At 50.7% G+C, this 15,328-nt stretch overlaps 1 protein-coding gene across 2 annotated transcripts in view; it reads right to left on the bottom strand.

Moving 5' to 3' along the window:
• IRAK2 (interleukin 1 receptor associated kinase 2) overlaps positions 1-15,328 on the bottom strand; it is an 81,121-nt gene that overhangs the window by 36,267 nt on the left and 29,526 nt on the right. The window contains exon 3 of one of the 2 annotated variants that reach the window (XM_001090790.5): positions 9,193-9,339. The exons of the other annotated variant lie outside the window; for it this stretch is intronic. Coding sequence (XP_001090790.2) covers positions 9,193-9,339 — 147 coding nt within the window. The remainder of the gene's footprint in view (positions 1-9,192; positions 9,340-15,328) is intronic. 2 annotated transcript variants of the gene reach the window in all.

The following is a 15,328-nucleotide window of genomic DNA, read 5'->3' as shown; positions in this document are numbered from 1 at the left end:
TCTCAATCTCCTGACCTCGTGATCCACCCGTCTCGGCCTCCCAAAGTGCTGGGATTACAGGCGTGAGCCACCGCACCTGGCCCTACAAAAAATTTTTTTAAAATAGCCAGGTATGGTGGTGTATACCTGTGGTCCTTGCTACTTGGGAGGCTGAGGATCACTTGCGCCCAAGAGGTCAAGGCTATAGTGAGCCATGATCACACCACTGCACTCCAGCCTAGGAGACAGAATGAGACCCTGTCTCAAAAAAAAAATCCTTTCAGTGCATTAACTCATCTAATCCTCATGCCAATCAGGAGATAAGGTACCACTGCACCATTTTCATTGCCTCTTTGCAGATGGTGAAATGAGGCATGGAGAGGTTAAGTAACTTTTCCAAGTGCACACAGTCAGTGGTTCCAGCGTCTATGCTCTTTTTTTTTTTTTTTTTTTTTAACAGGATCTCACTCTGTTGCCCAGGCTGGAGTGCAGTAGCACTCTCTCAGCTCACTGCAACCTCCACCTCCTGGGTTCAAGCGATTCTCCTGCCTCAGCCTCCCAAGTAGCTGGGACTACAGGCATGTGCCATGATGCCAGCTAATTTTTGTATTTTTATTAGAGACAGGGTTTCACCATGTTGGCCAGGCTGGTCTTGATCCACTTGCCTCGGCCTCTCAAAGTGCTGGGATTATAGGTGTGAGCCACCACGTTTGGCTGCGCCTGTGCCCTTAATCCCTTAGTGAGTGAACAAGATTCACAAGACAGAAAGTTTGACAAGTAGTTTAGGGTCACTTAAACATGAGGTTAAAGAGGGTGAAATTTCTTCACTAGGCCCCACGTGAAGATTAATCTGAAGACTAATGAGGCCATCTGGTCGGGGGGTCTCCTGGGTGAGCAGAGGCACAGACTGTGGGTGAGGTGAGCCATGGTGGCTGGTCCACACAGAAGCAGGACTCGGCCAGAGGCCAGAGGCTTCAAACATCATCATCTGGAAATACCCAGGGAGCCCCATGGCAAGGACAGCTTCTGAGTAACTGGGGACCTGACCCTTCCAAAGGAACCTGGGCTTGACTCCAAGATTACTGGATAAATCTACCTGCTTCAGGTATTTGTGGCTTACAACATCAGGAAAGGAGTGATTCATCTGGAACTTTGGCTATTAAAAAATTTATTTTGGGCTGGGCACAGTGGCTCAGGCTTGTAATCCCAGCACTTTGGGAGGCTGAGGCAGGTGGATCACCTGAGGTTAGGAGTTCAAGACCAGCCTGGCCAACATGGTGAAACCCCATCTCTACAAAAATACAAAAATTAGCCTGGCATGATGGCAGGTGCCTGTAATCCCAGCTACTTGGGAGGCTAAGGCAGGAGAATTGCTTGAACCAGGGAGGCAGAGGTTGCCGTGAGCTGAGATGTGCCATTGCACTCCAGCCTGGGCGACAGAGCGAGACTCCGTCTCAAAAAAAAAAAAAAAAATTATTTTGGCTGGCACAGTGGCTCACACCTGTAATCCCAGTGCTTTGGAAGGCTGAGGCAGATGGATCACCTGAGGTCAGGAGTTCGAGACCAGTCTGGCCAACATGGTGAAACCCTGTCTCTACTAAAAATACAAAAATTAGTGGGGCATGGTGGCACGTGCCTATAGTCCCAGCTACTTGGGAGGCTGAGGCACAAGAATCACTTAAACCTGGGAGGCGGAGGTTGCAGTGAGCTGAGATCATACCACTGCACTCCAGTCTGGGCAACAGAGCGAGACTCAGTCTCAAAAAACAAAAAAACAAAAATTTATTTCACGAGATTTTTTTTTGTTGTTTGTTTGTTTGTTTGTTTGTTTGTTTGTTTTTGAGACGGAGTCTCGCTCTGTCGCCCAGGCTGGAGCGCAGTGGCGCGATCTCGGCTCACTGCAAGCTCCGCCTCCCGGGTTCACGCCATTCTCCTGCCTCAGCCTCCCGAGTAGCTGGGACTACAGGCACCCACAACCGCGCCCGGCTAATTTTTTGTATTTTTAGTAGAGACGGGGTTTCACCGTGGTCTCGATCTCCTGACCTCGTGATCCGCCCGCCTCGGCCTCCCAAAGTGCTGGGATTACAGGCGTGAGCCACCGCGCCCGGCTTCACGAGATTAAAAATAGAATCGGGCTGGGCGCGGTGGTTCAAGCCTGTAATCCCAGCACTTTGGGAGGCTGAGACGGGCGGATCACGAGGTCAGGAGATCGAGACCATCCTGGCAAACACCGTGAAACCGCGTCTCTACTAAAAAATACAAAAAACTAGCCGGGCAAGGTGGCGGGTGCCTGTAGTCCCAGCTACTCGGGAGGCTGAGGCAGGAGAATGGCGTAAACCCGGGAGGCGGAGCTTGCAGCGAGCTGAGATCTGGCCACTGCACTCCAGCCTGGGCGACAGAGCGAGACTCCGTCTCAAAAAATAAAAAATAAAAAATAAAAAAAATAAAAATAAAAATAAAAATAGAATCAGCCTGGCTAAACAATTAACCCACACAGATAGCTGATAAAATGAAATCACCTGAGAAAAGGTCTGGAGCCTGTCAAGGGGCTGCCCTCAACCTCATTCCTGGGATCTTTGCCCTGCTGCTGTGTGAGTCTAGCAGCCAGGAGAATGCGAGCTGGAGATCCCCAGCTGCTGGGAGCTTGTCTGTCTGCGGGCCTGGCTGTGGCTGGCTCCAGTCAATCCCTGCATCTGCATCCCGACCATGCTTCCCAGGGGCTGTTCCCCAGGCACTGTGTGCAGAGGGTACACTAGGCAGACAGGACTGTGATGGCCAACAGACACCCTGGAGAGTCTGCCTTAGACCGAAGGCAGGACAGCAAGTGCCCACCCAGCCTTCCTCGGAAATGGCACACTGTGGTCCCACGGCTCTCCCAGCTTTGCCCGGCTCCCACTCCATTTTCTTGCAACTATTTGTCCTAATGAAACCCTATCTTGTTGATGAAATCCTATCCTGTCTTGGTGTCTGCCTCTCACCAAGGACCTGGACTAATGCAGGCCTCTGCTGGCCAGCACAGGGCCCCTGTCTTGCAGAAAGGCTGCTCTGTGATGGCCACCTTCACCCTTGCCCTGCCTTCTCTTGGCCTCAGCTCAGTACCCTTGGCCCGCATCCTTCAGACTGCAGTTATGTTTATCCAGTCTCCAAGTTTTTGGCCAAGTCTGTGCCACCTCACTATGAGTCACTTGACGGTTTTCTTTCAACCAACTTTAACTCCAGTGTTATATATTCAGCCTTGTATTAAACAGTAATATCCATGACGTCCCTAGTTCTTCTACACATGATCTATATTTGTGCTAATACCCAGGTTCTGTGTACCACTGCGGGTGTGGGCCCCACACTCTGGGAACCACTGCTCCAGACTAACTTGAATTCCATCCTGCTGCCATGCCTGGTCACAGGGCAGGGCTCTCACTGCACAGAGGGTCCTTCTGTGCCCAGTGAGTCTGAGGTCAGACCTTGCCTCACACAAGTCATGAGTTTCCTATCTGACTTAATGCCTGGGGTTTGCTCAGGAGGCTCCCCCAGGCCTCTCCGTTTGGGGGAACCCCTGAGGCCTGCTCCTGCGACATATGAGGGCTACTAACTGGGTTTATTTATCCCTGTGGTCTTGGGGAAAATGAATGGACTCTGGTCTGGAAAATCAGACAGGACCCAGCAGCCATTACTCTCCATCTCTCCCTACCCAGCCCCCCACCAGCCATTACTCTCCATCTCTCCCTACCCAGCCCCCCACCAGCCATTACTCTCCATCTCTCCCTACCCAGCCCTCCCCTCCTCTGGGATCTAATCTGATGGGCTCCTCATGCCTGGGGTAGTTATCTGTGATAGGTTAAACTCACAACCACAATCTTTAAAGGCCCCCATTGTATGTCCAAGGGCAGAGAGAGGAGAATGAGAAGGAATTCTCCTGCCATCAAGGATACAAAAATCTCCCTGGATTCAATACAAAGTAATCAGAAGTTGGCCACGGGTGGATCATTACTGAAGCCAGCTGATGGGGACATGGAGGGTCATTATGCTCTTGGCTTTTGTATGTTTGTAATTTTTTCATATAAAAATGTTTTAAAATAATGGCTAAGGGAGGGGAGGGAGATGGGGCAGGAGAGTAGATGAACAAGATGGGATACTTGTTGGGTGATGGTGATGGATGGGGCTTGGGGGCTTCTACATAATCTTGTTTCCAAGAGTGAGGCACAGCTCATCTGACGCCAGATCAAGTGCCAGGACTTAGCTAAAAAACAAACCATTTCCCATGGAAATCCTTCCAGAAGCTTTCTTTTTCTTGCTTTTCTTTTTTGTTCTGTTTTGTTTGTTTTTGTTTTTGAGACGGAGTCTCTCTCTGTCACCCAGACTGGAGTGCAATGGCATGATCTCGGCTCACTGCAACCTCCGCTTCCTGGGTTCAAGCGATTCTCCTACCTCAGCCTCCCGAGTAGCTGGGATTACAAGCGCCTGAGACCATGCCCAGCTAATTTTTGTATTTTTAGTAGAGATGGGGTTTCGCCATGTTGGCCAGGCTGGTCTCAAACTCCTGACCTCAGGTGATCCGCCTGCCTTGGCCTTTTTGTTGCTTTTCTACTGAGGCTAATATGCCTGCTTTCTCAAGCAAAAGGCACCACCTCTGGTCCTGCCAAGCTGTGTCACTGCAGGTCCAAGAAGCGGCACTGTATCTGACATAGGGTCTTCTATGTCCTGCCCTGATGCTGGCAGCGGGTCTACCCCCAGCTGCCCCATCTCCTTTATTAGTATCAGACAGATTCGGCTCAAGCGCTGGCTCCAGCACTACTCAAGATCTGACCTCAGATGAACCGTGCCTCACTTCTCTGAGCTTTCTCAAATGTAAAAAGAGCAATAATGGTCTGCTCCTTGTCCAGGTAAAAAGAGCTGATGCTTATAAAGCACAAAGGTCAGGCTGTGACACATGCAGTACTTGGTATTTTACCAAGGCTGGTGAAACTATGTGTAGAGTAAGTAAACAGATTCTGACTGATAGCCCAGTGGCCTCTCCTACAGCTAAGGCTTTGTGACGGTTATTTCAGCTGCTCAAAACCCTTTTATCTGAATTCTAGCTTCGAGACTCCTTTGCTGAGGTGCTCATAGCCTGTCCATGGCTCCTCTGCTCATATATTTTCCTCCTCGGCCAGGCGCAGTGGCTAATGTCTGTAATCCCAGCACTTTGGGAGGCCGAGGCAGGTGGTAAAGAGATCAAGACCATCCTGGTCAACATGGTGAAACCTCGTCTCTACTAAAAATACAAAAAATTAGCTGGGCGTGGTGGCGCACAGCTGTAGTGCCAGCTACTCAGGAGGCTGAGGCAGAAGGACCACTTGAACCCAGGAGGCAGAGGTTGCAGTGAGCGGAGACTGCGCCACTGCACTCCGGCCTGGCGACAGAGTGAAACTCGGTCTCAAAAAACAAAACAAACAAACATATTTTCCTCCTCCATGTCTCTTCCCACTTCCTTCCCACCTACTGCAAGGGGGAGCCAGGGTATCACAGGGGTCAAGATGTGGGCCCAGTATCCGTCACTCCTACCAAAATCCTTCAAGATAATTGATCAGTTTGAACTCTGGGGCTCAGTGGAACCTTGGGGTTTTCCCAGAAGACACACTTTGGGTGATTTAATGACATGAATGATTTCTTATTTTCAATTTAGGCAAAGATATACAATCAACTTCCTGTCTCTGCCTGCAGATTGTAGTTATCATCTTGACCTGTCTGGGCACATTTGCTCCAAGTGCCATCAAGAAAGCAAATAGGGGCTGGGTGCAGTGGCTCACGCCTGTAATCCCAGCACTGGGAGGCCAAGGCGGGCGGATTGCTTGAGCCCATGAGTTCAAGACCAGCCTGTGCAACACAGCGAAACCCCATCTTTACAAAAAATACAAAAATTAGACATGGTGGTGCAGGCCTATAGTCCCAGTTGCTCAGGAGGCTGAGGCAGGAGGATCACTTGAACCGGGGAGGCAAAGGTTGCAGTGAGCTGAGATTGTGCCACTGCACTCTAGCCTGGGTGACAGAGATTCCATACCCCGCCAAAAAAAGAAAGAAAGCAAATAGGGCCCTGTGCAGTGGCTCATGCCTGTAATCCCAACACTTTGGGAGGCCAAGGTGGGAGAATCGCTTGATCCCAGGAGTTCGAGACCAGCCCGGGCAACATAATGAGACCCCGTCTTTACAAAAATAAAAAATTAGCCAGCTGTGGTGATGTACGTCTGTAGTCCCAGCTACTTGAGAGGCTGAGGTGGGAGGATTGCTTCAGCCAGGGAGGTTGAGGCTGCAGTGAGCTATGACTGTGCCACTGTGATCTAGCCTAGGCAACAAAGCAAGGCCTATTTCAAAAAAAAAAAAAAAAGGAAAGAAAGTAAACAGCAAAGGCTGACAGAGACATGTGATATTTATTTTATTTTTATTTTTATTTTTATTTTGAGACAGAGTCTCACTCTGTTGCCCAGGCTGGAGTGCGATGGCATGATCTCAGCTCACTGCAACCTCCGCCTCCTGGGTTTGAGCAATTCTCCTGCCTCAGCCTCCCAAGTAGGTGGGACTACAGGCGCGTGCCACCACGTCCAGCTAATTTTTTGTATTTTTTTTTTTTTTTTTTTGTTGTTGAGACGGAGTCTCGCTCTGTCGCCCAGGCTGGAGTGCAGTGGCCGGATCTCAGCTCACTGCAAGCTCCGCCTCCCGGGTTCACGCCATTCTCCTGCCTCAGCCTCCCGAGTAGCTGGGACTACAGGCGCCCACCACCTCGCCCGGCTAGTTTTTTGTATTTTTTTAGTAGAGACGGGGTTTCACCGTGTTAGCCAGGATGGTCTCGATCTCCCGACCTCGTGATCCGCCCGTCTCGGCCTCCCAAAGTGCTGGGATTACAGGCTTGAGCCACCGCGCCCGGCCAATTTTTTGTATTTTTAATAGAGATGGGGTTTCACCGTGTTAGCCAGGATGGTCTTGATCTCCTGACCTTGTGATCCACCCACCTCGGCCTCCCAAAGTGCTGGGATTACAGGCGTGAGCCACTGCGCCCAGCTGGCCTTGACGTTGATCTTTACAGTAACCTAGATAAGGAATATCAGAAGGAACTGCTATGCCTATTACCTCCTCCATCCTGACCAGCACGCCCCTACAATTTCCCTATTTTGTTATAATTTTCCCTTTGGTCAGGACCATTTCCCCTTATCTTTCATTGCTGATCAAAGATCTGCACTTAAATATATATATATATATATATATATATATATATTTAGCTACAGGAAATAATCCAGACTCCTTGGCCTAGAATTAACTTTCTAGATTCAACCTATCTAGAGTGTCTGGAATGTTCATAATCTCAGATAACATTTAATGAGCACCTCCATGGTGCAACACTCAGGTGCAGGATTTCTTACCACAACATGATGCAATAGGGTCTATTATTCTCCCCATTTTACAGAGGAGCAAACTGAGGTACAAAGGCTAAGTAATTCTTCTACAAAACAGCGGCACTGGGATTCAAATATGAGTCCATCTAATACAAAAGCCCACAAAACAGGTTCCTTTCAGCTGATGCTGCCCCTGGCTTCAGGAACGGCACCAGTGAACTGAGATTACGTGGATTTAGGGTCTCTGGCTCATCACTCGGGAGGCCGTAGGAGACAGGAAGTGAGGCAAGACTCCAGAGGCGAGGCGGTGAGAATGGAGATTGGGCTGAGCAGCAGCTCCCCTAGGGAGGTCATCTGCTGGCTGAGACATTCTGTCATTTGGAAACTTTTCCAGAGCCCTTACCTGGGCACAGGTGACGGAGACAAATGTGAAGTGGTCTGAAAGGCTTTGGGATAGCAGTGAGTGCGATGGTTAGGGACGTGCATGTTCAAATCACACAGCTCAGACATTACTTCCTATTTGTGTGACCTTAAGCAAACTGCTTTCCCTCTCTAGGCTTCAGCAGACCTGTTACTGATGGAGGGGAGGAAAGTGGTGGGCAGGAAGCACCCCTCAATTCCCCACTGCATGGCTGTGAGGGCTGGGGCCTATGGAGATTGGACAGAGAAATGGTCAGACATCTGGCCCAGAGCTTGCAGGCAGGGCCAACCTGTGCTGGGGACTCGGGAGACCACGGTTGAAACACAGGCACCGGGCAGTACATGACCTCAGCCAGGTTAATTAACCTCTCTGTGCTTTAGTTTTCTCATCCATAACATGGGCATAATCACAATACCTAATTCATAGTTAGTTGAAGATTAAATGAGTCAATATCTTTGAAGTACAGTACTTGGAATGGTGTCTGGCACTAGAAAGCCTCCAATTACTGAGTTATTTATTTTCTGCTCACAAAAATGGTAATAGATGTTTTATATGTTTTGTTACCTGATTTTTTTCCACTTTTCTACCTCCCTATATTGTGAGTATGCTTTCATGTACATATGCATGTCTACATCATTGTTTTGTGGGGGTTTTTTTGGTTTTTTTTTTTTTGAGACAGAGTCTCACTCTGTCGCCCAGGCTGGAGTGCAGTGGCGCAATCTCGGCTCACTGCAAGCTCTGCCTCCCGGGTTCACGCCATTCTCCTGCCTCAGCCTCCCGAGTAGCTGGGACTACAGGCGCCCGCCACCACGCCCGGCTAATTTTTTGTATTTTTAGTAGAGACGGGGTTTCACTGTGTTAGCCAGGATGGTCTCGATCTCCTGACCTCGTGATCCACCCGCCTCGGCCTCCCGAAGTGCTGGGATCACAGGCGTGAGCCACTGCGCCCAGCCATGTCTATGTCATTGTTGACAGTACTTTATTGTGACTGTCTGACATTAATTTTATCATCCCCCATTGTTGTTGCCAGATTTTTGCTTTCTTTAGGCACAGTCTCACTCTGTCACCCAGGCTGGAGTGCAGTGGTGTGATCATAGCTCACCACAGCCTTGCACTCCTGGGCTCAAGCAGTCCCTCTACCTCAGCCTCCTGAATAGCCGGGACTACCAGGTGTATGCCACCATGCCTGGATAATTTTTTTTTAATTTTTTGTAGAGACAAGGTCTCACCGGGTTGCCTAGGCTAGTCTCAAACTCCCAGGCTCAAGCCATCCTCCCTCCTCAGCCTCACAAAGAGCTGGGATTATAGGCATGAGCCACCATGCCCAGCCTCAATGTTTTGCTCTTATATGCTAAGCTGAATGTCCTTATAGATATATCTTCATTTCCTTAAATAAATGTGCTTTAAGTAAAAAAGTTAAATTTAAAATACCTGGGCCTGGAAAGGTGGCCATCCTCACAGGCTGCCCCTCTTCCTGTTCATCCTCAGTCTTTCTTACAGAAGCTGCCAAAGGCCTTTCTGGCTTCACACAGTCAGGGAAGGCTGGAATGGGACACCTGATTTCAGGAACTGGTTTCCCTGAAAACAAGGTGGAAAGAAAGTTATTACTATTCCATGAAGTGGGGTAGCCACTGAGAGACTGGGTCTGGAAGTCAGAGGCCTGGGTTCTGATTCCAGCTCTGCCACAAATGCACAGTATTGCAGGGCAGGAGGGGCTTTCCCTTTCTGGCCTTGGCCTCCCCATCTGTAAAATGCTGTGGGCCATGCACGGTGGCTTACACCTGTAATCCCAGCACTTTGGGAGGCCGAGGTGGGTGGGACTGCCTGAAGTCAGGAGTTTGAGACCAGCATGGCCAACATGGTGAAACCCCGTCTCTACTAAAAATACAAAAATTAGTTGGGCGTGGTGGCACACGCCTGTAGTCTCAGCTACTTGGGAGGCTGAGGCAGGAGAATCGCTTGAACCGGGGAGGCGGAGATTGCTGTGAGCCGAGATTGCGCCACTGCACTCCAGCCTGGGCGACAGAGTAAGACTCCGTCTCAAAAAAAAAAAAAAAAAAAAGAGGAGTGGCTGAACATGGCAGTCCCGGCGAGGGTGGAGCTCTGATGTGCTGAGTCACACACACCTGCTTCCACCCAACCAGCTGTGTGACCTCCAACAAGTTACCTTCCTCCTCTTGGTCTCCCTTCCCTCACATGTAAAATGGAGGTGATAATGGCGTCCATTTGCCTCCCACTGGGGTGTCATGAGGGAAGGGAGAGTAGAGATGAGGATGGGCGCTATAGACTGCACATTTCCCTGAACATGTGAGTGTGTCAAAGACACCATCCCTCTAAGTTCCCACTCCAGCCCCTATGGATCAAAGTTCTGGCTATCCTACAACCTCCCTTCCACGCGGTGGAGACACACGCATCCTTCCCACTCGATGGATAGGAATCCTAAAAAACAGCAGTTATGGCCACTGAATACGGGCTGCACCAGGCCCAAGCCCAGCTGCACAGACATGAATCCTCACAACATCTCTGCCTTTCATCCCTGTTCAGAGATGAGGAAACTGAGGCCTGAGCAGGTTAAATTTACATTTACTTGCTAAGATCACATGCCAAAGGCAGGCAGGACTGGCCAAAGAACTCCCCTGCCTTCTCGAGGGTAATCGTTTCCTCTTTACATCAACTTGGGAAACCCCAAAGGTGCTTCGAGGGTGTGTCAACCTCAGCTTCCAGCCTGCTTCTCAGAGCTGCTCTGTGGAACAGCTTCCTCTCCCCTCCTCCACTGGGCCCTGATCTTATCCCTTCCGGCTGGGCCCTGCCGCCAGCTCAGTCAGCCTCCACACCCTTGCCAGCCTGCCTCTTACCAAAGTACACATCTGGCCTCGTCACTTCCCTGCTTGAAGCCTTTATGGGGCTCCCCATTGCCTAGATAACGTCCACACTCCTTAGCCTGAATCTTTCTGTCTCCCCATTGCCTCCCAGATAAAACCCAATTCTATAGCCCTGCATTCAAGGCCCTCATTCTCTGATGGTTTGGGATAGACTCATGTTTGAGAACGACAAAAACTGGGGCACTGAAGTCCCAGGGAAAGCTGCTGACTCACTTGACATCACACAGAGCATGACATAAAGCATGACACGGGGATATCACAACAGATGTCCCAGGTAGGGCTGGGACAAAACATCTCCCGAAACATTTCTTTGAACTGGTGAACTGTGCCTCTCTAAACAAACCAGTTGTTACCCTGGGACCTCACTTGTCAAACCCACGCTTTTGAACTAAAACAATAAGACCTAAATTTGCATAGCACCACACTGGCACCATGCAGATTTAATTTTCACAACAATCTCTGGTAGTTCATAGGTTTATCTGCTTTTTATTTTTTAGCATATTGAGGCTCAAATAAGTGAAATGACTTGTGTCAAGTAAAACAGCCAACAACAGTGAAACTAGTCCCAGGCTCACTGCAAGCTCCGCCTCCCGGGTTCTCGCCATTCTCCTGCCTCAGCCTCCCGAGTAGCTGGGACTACAGGCACCCGCCACCATGCCCGGCTAATTTTTTTTTTTTTTTTGAGACGGAGTCTCGCTGTGTTGCCCAGGCTGGAGTGCAGTGGCCGGATCTCAGCTCACTGCAAGCTCTGCCTCCCGGGTTTTTACGCCATTCTCTGGCCTCAGCCTCCCGAGTAGCCAGGACTACAAGCGCCCGCCACCTCGCCCGGCTAGTTTTTTTTTTGTATTTTTTAGTAGAGACGGGGTTTCACCGTGTTAGCCAGGATGGTCTCGAACTCCTGACCTCGTGATCCGCCCGTCTCGGCCTCCCAAAGTGCTGGGATTACAGGCTTGAGCCACCGCGCCCGGCCAAATTTTTTGTATTTTTAGTAGAGACGGGGTTTCACCGTGTTAGCCAGGATGGTCTTGACCTCCTGACCTCCTGATCCGCCCACCTCGGCCTCCCAAAGTGCTGGGATTAGAGGCGTGAGCCACCACACCTGGTGTGATTTTATATTGTGGAGTTTTTTCCTTGTGATTTATTCGCATCATAGAATTTTTCAACAACATGATTATGCATTATTTACACAGTAAAGTATACTTCTTTTTAAAAAATCAGTTAGCAAGCTAGCTAAAATAATGATAGAATTGAATCTTCCAAGCTAGTGTGAGTAGCATTTGCCCTGGAGACCCCTCTGGCTCCAGTGAGCAGACGATGAATCAGCCCTTCATGAGATTCAGATCTGCCTCACTTCTGTTTTTCACCAACGAATATCCACGTCGTGTATTGATACGTTCACTTCAAGCACCCCTCCCCACAACCCTGGCGATCTCAAGTCAGGAAGCTGAGGCTCAGTGGGGAACAAGACCTGCCGGAGGGAGACAGGAAGGCAGGCAGCACTGAGGCAGGAAGGCAGGGTCTCCTCCCAGAACCACGGACAGAAGGGCACCCAGAGGGCACGCACTTCTCTCCCGACCTGGGCTCCACAGGCACTTTGGTGGTTCCATAGGCCACACCCCCCCCATCCCGACTGCCATCAGGGCAAGGCCTTTGTGGCTGAAACTCGAAGTCTGGAAGCCAGTTTCTCTCCAACAAGGGCCTTGCTGGCAGGAATCACAGGATCACCGTCTGCCTCATGGCATCCCACAGGCCCAGGAGGAGAACAAACAGTGCCTAGGCCAGGCACGGTGGTTCACGCCTATAATTCCAGCATTTTGGGAGGCCAAGGCGGGCAGATCACCTGTGTGCCAACATGGCGAAACCCTGTCTCTACTAAAAATACAAAAATTAGCCAGGCGTGGTGGTGCACACCTGTAGTCCCAGCTACTCAGGAGGTTGAAGCAGGAGAATCGCTTGAACCCAGGAGGCAGAGGCTGCAGTGCGCTAAGATTGCGCCACTGCACTCCAGCCTAGGCAACAGAGCGAGACTCTGTCTCAAACAACAACAAAAACCAGTCCCTTGTACAGAATGACAATGAACAATGCCGGCGAGAGTGCTGATTAAAGCACGGGTCTGGAACAGAGCTGTCGCTCGCAGGGTGCACAGAAATGAAAGCTCTGCCTGTGTCCCCTAGAAGGCCACCCCCCGCCACTCCCAGCCCTCATCTTTCCCAGCCTCCCCTCTCTGGCAGGGAAACACTGCCTCTCTCCCTCCACCCTCCCTCCTCAAACCGCCTCAGGTGGGGCCTGTGTTCCTGGAAAGGCTTGTCATCCTTGTGACATCTGTGTCAAAAGGGCAGCAGTGGCTCCCCTGGCTCAGGGCCGGCTAGGCTCACTGAAATCACTTCCCAACAGTGACCTCCTGCAGAGGCCAGGCCCACAACAGTATAAAATCCGCCCTAAAGGTCTCACCTACACCCAGCACCGCCCATGACCCCAGCAAATGAGGCACCTTCTCCTTGTCTGAGGCCTGCCTGGCTGAGCCTCATTGTTCTCATCAGTAAAATGGGGATGAGGGTGATACTCACAGCCTTACTTAACTTCAGTCCTGTTCCTTTTTTTTTTTTTTGAGACAGGATCTTGCTCTGTCACCCAGGCTGGAGTGCAGTGGTGTGATCGCAGCTCACTGCAGCCTCAAACTCCTGAGCTCAAGCTATCCTCCTCACTTAGCCTCCCATGCAGCTGGGATTACAGGCAACATCACGGCCAGCTAATCTTTAATTTTTTGTAGAGACAGCATCTCACTATGTTGCCCAGCCTGGTCTCAAACTCCTAGGCCCCAGTGATCCTCCTACCTTGTCCTCCCAAAGTGCTGGGATTACAGGTATGAGCCACTGCTCCCAGCCCAGTGTCCTATTCAGGATAATGTTTTGTTCAGCACAAATCTTTGCCTCTCTGTCAAAACACACTTGGCAGGAACATCAAGGCCACCAACCCAGTTGTGGCCGACCTCTGTGGGCTCCACCCATGGGGAAGATAAAAAATGTCATTATGTTTTCATCCTAAAGAGAGTACAGCTTTTCTCTTTCTTTTTCTTGTTCTTTCTGCAGTGACATGCGGTGGCCCCACCTGGCACCACAGGGCACTCGGAAGTGAGCAGGGGTGAGAAATAGATGGGGAGGGGCAGTGTCGGCAGGGCTACCTGTGGCCAGACCTGTCAGCACACCTGGGGCTGACATCCACCCTCCCACACAAGAGGCACCAGGCCACACCCAGCCACGGATGTAAGCCACGGATGTCAGTCAACAGGGCCCCACGTCAGCCCCAACAAGAAGTTTTGGTTTCCTGTGAAACCCCCATCTTCGAGAGCTTTGAGTTTTTAGGTGTCTTTAAAATGCAAGCAATAAATGGTGCGTATAAACATGAACCGCCCTCATCTCCACCCTGGAGCTACCGGTGTGGTCTGAGCTGGGTGAGCGGGCAGGTCCATGCATGCCTGTTCACTGTCCAAACCTGAAGGTGGAGAAAATAGCCTCTGTCCTCATCCCTCCAAACCTGCTCCCTGCTAGCTAGACAGACGCAATGCCCACTTGTTCAGGCTGGCACACCAGAGAGCTAGTGAAATAAAAATAGAACACCAAAGGCAGGATGAGGCAAAGGAGGCCAAATGCCCACAAGAAAGGGCTGTGACGAACTTTAACTCTCACGCTGAGCTTCCTGTCTGCCAAGGTGAAGGCTCAGGAGTGAGCTGCTCATGGACTTCCTATCACAGATAGACAGGGGCAGCCTCAGGCTTCCAAGACAGCACTCTTTCCTCCCAGGATTAAATTCTCAAGAGAATTCCACACATAAAGTTGATTCTGCAGGATTGTGAGATCCAAAAATACAGACTGTGATCAAAGAGAAGAACTGGGATCACGAGAGTAAGTGTGGGGAAGCGTCGGCTCTGGCTTGAACCAGACCCAGGCTCTACAGTTCCAGCTTCACGCCCAGGCACAGACCTCCTAACCCTCTGAGCTTCATGCGCCTCTCCTGTGAAGTCAGAATAATAACGCCACACCTCCCAGGGCCGTCCCAGGGCTCCATGATGACAAATGTGAAGTGGCTGGCCCAGAGCAGGGGCCCGAAACGCTGTGCAAACAGCCACCCTCCTTCAGTTCTGCCAGAAAGGTGCAGATAGAAAAGAACCTCTGATTCCCAACTCAGGCCTCCGAAGGAAGCATTTGGAGTGGAAGGCTATTTTTAACATTTTAAACACTCTAATGGAAACCGATTCTAGGTGGGCAGCGATTTGGTGCACAGTCCCGAGAGGCACAGTGGCCATGAGGGCAAAGTAACACAGGAACCCAGCAGCAGGGGAGGTGGGGGCCTGCGCCCACACCATTGGCAGCCAGCCTCAGTCACACACTGGAGGCGGGCAGCCCAGCGTTCTCCCTGCTGGGACCCCCAGGGACGGGAAGGGGATGCAGGTGATGGAAGGAACAGCTAATCTACAGCTTAGGTGGTCACAGGCACCAGGAGGTTGACATGGTGGTTCTCAGAGTCTGGATTTTTTTGTTTTTGTTTTTGAGGCAGAGTCTTGCTCTGTGGCCCAGGCTAGAGTGCACTGGTGCAACCATAACTCACTACAGCCTCTACCTCCCAGGTCCAAGCAATCCTCCCACCTCAGCCTCCCAAGTAGCTGAGACTACAGGAGCACGACGCCA

The sequence above is a fragment of the Macaca mulatta genome, chromosome 2 (assembly GCF_049350105.2).
Source record: "Macaca mulatta isolate MMU2019108-1 chromosome 2, T2T-MMU8v2.0, whole genome shotgun sequence".
NCBI classification, from domain to species: domain Eukaryota; kingdom Metazoa; phylum Chordata; class Mammalia; order Primates; family Cercopithecidae; genus Macaca; species Macaca mulatta.
This window is presented reverse-complemented; position numbering and strand designations above follow the sequence as displayed.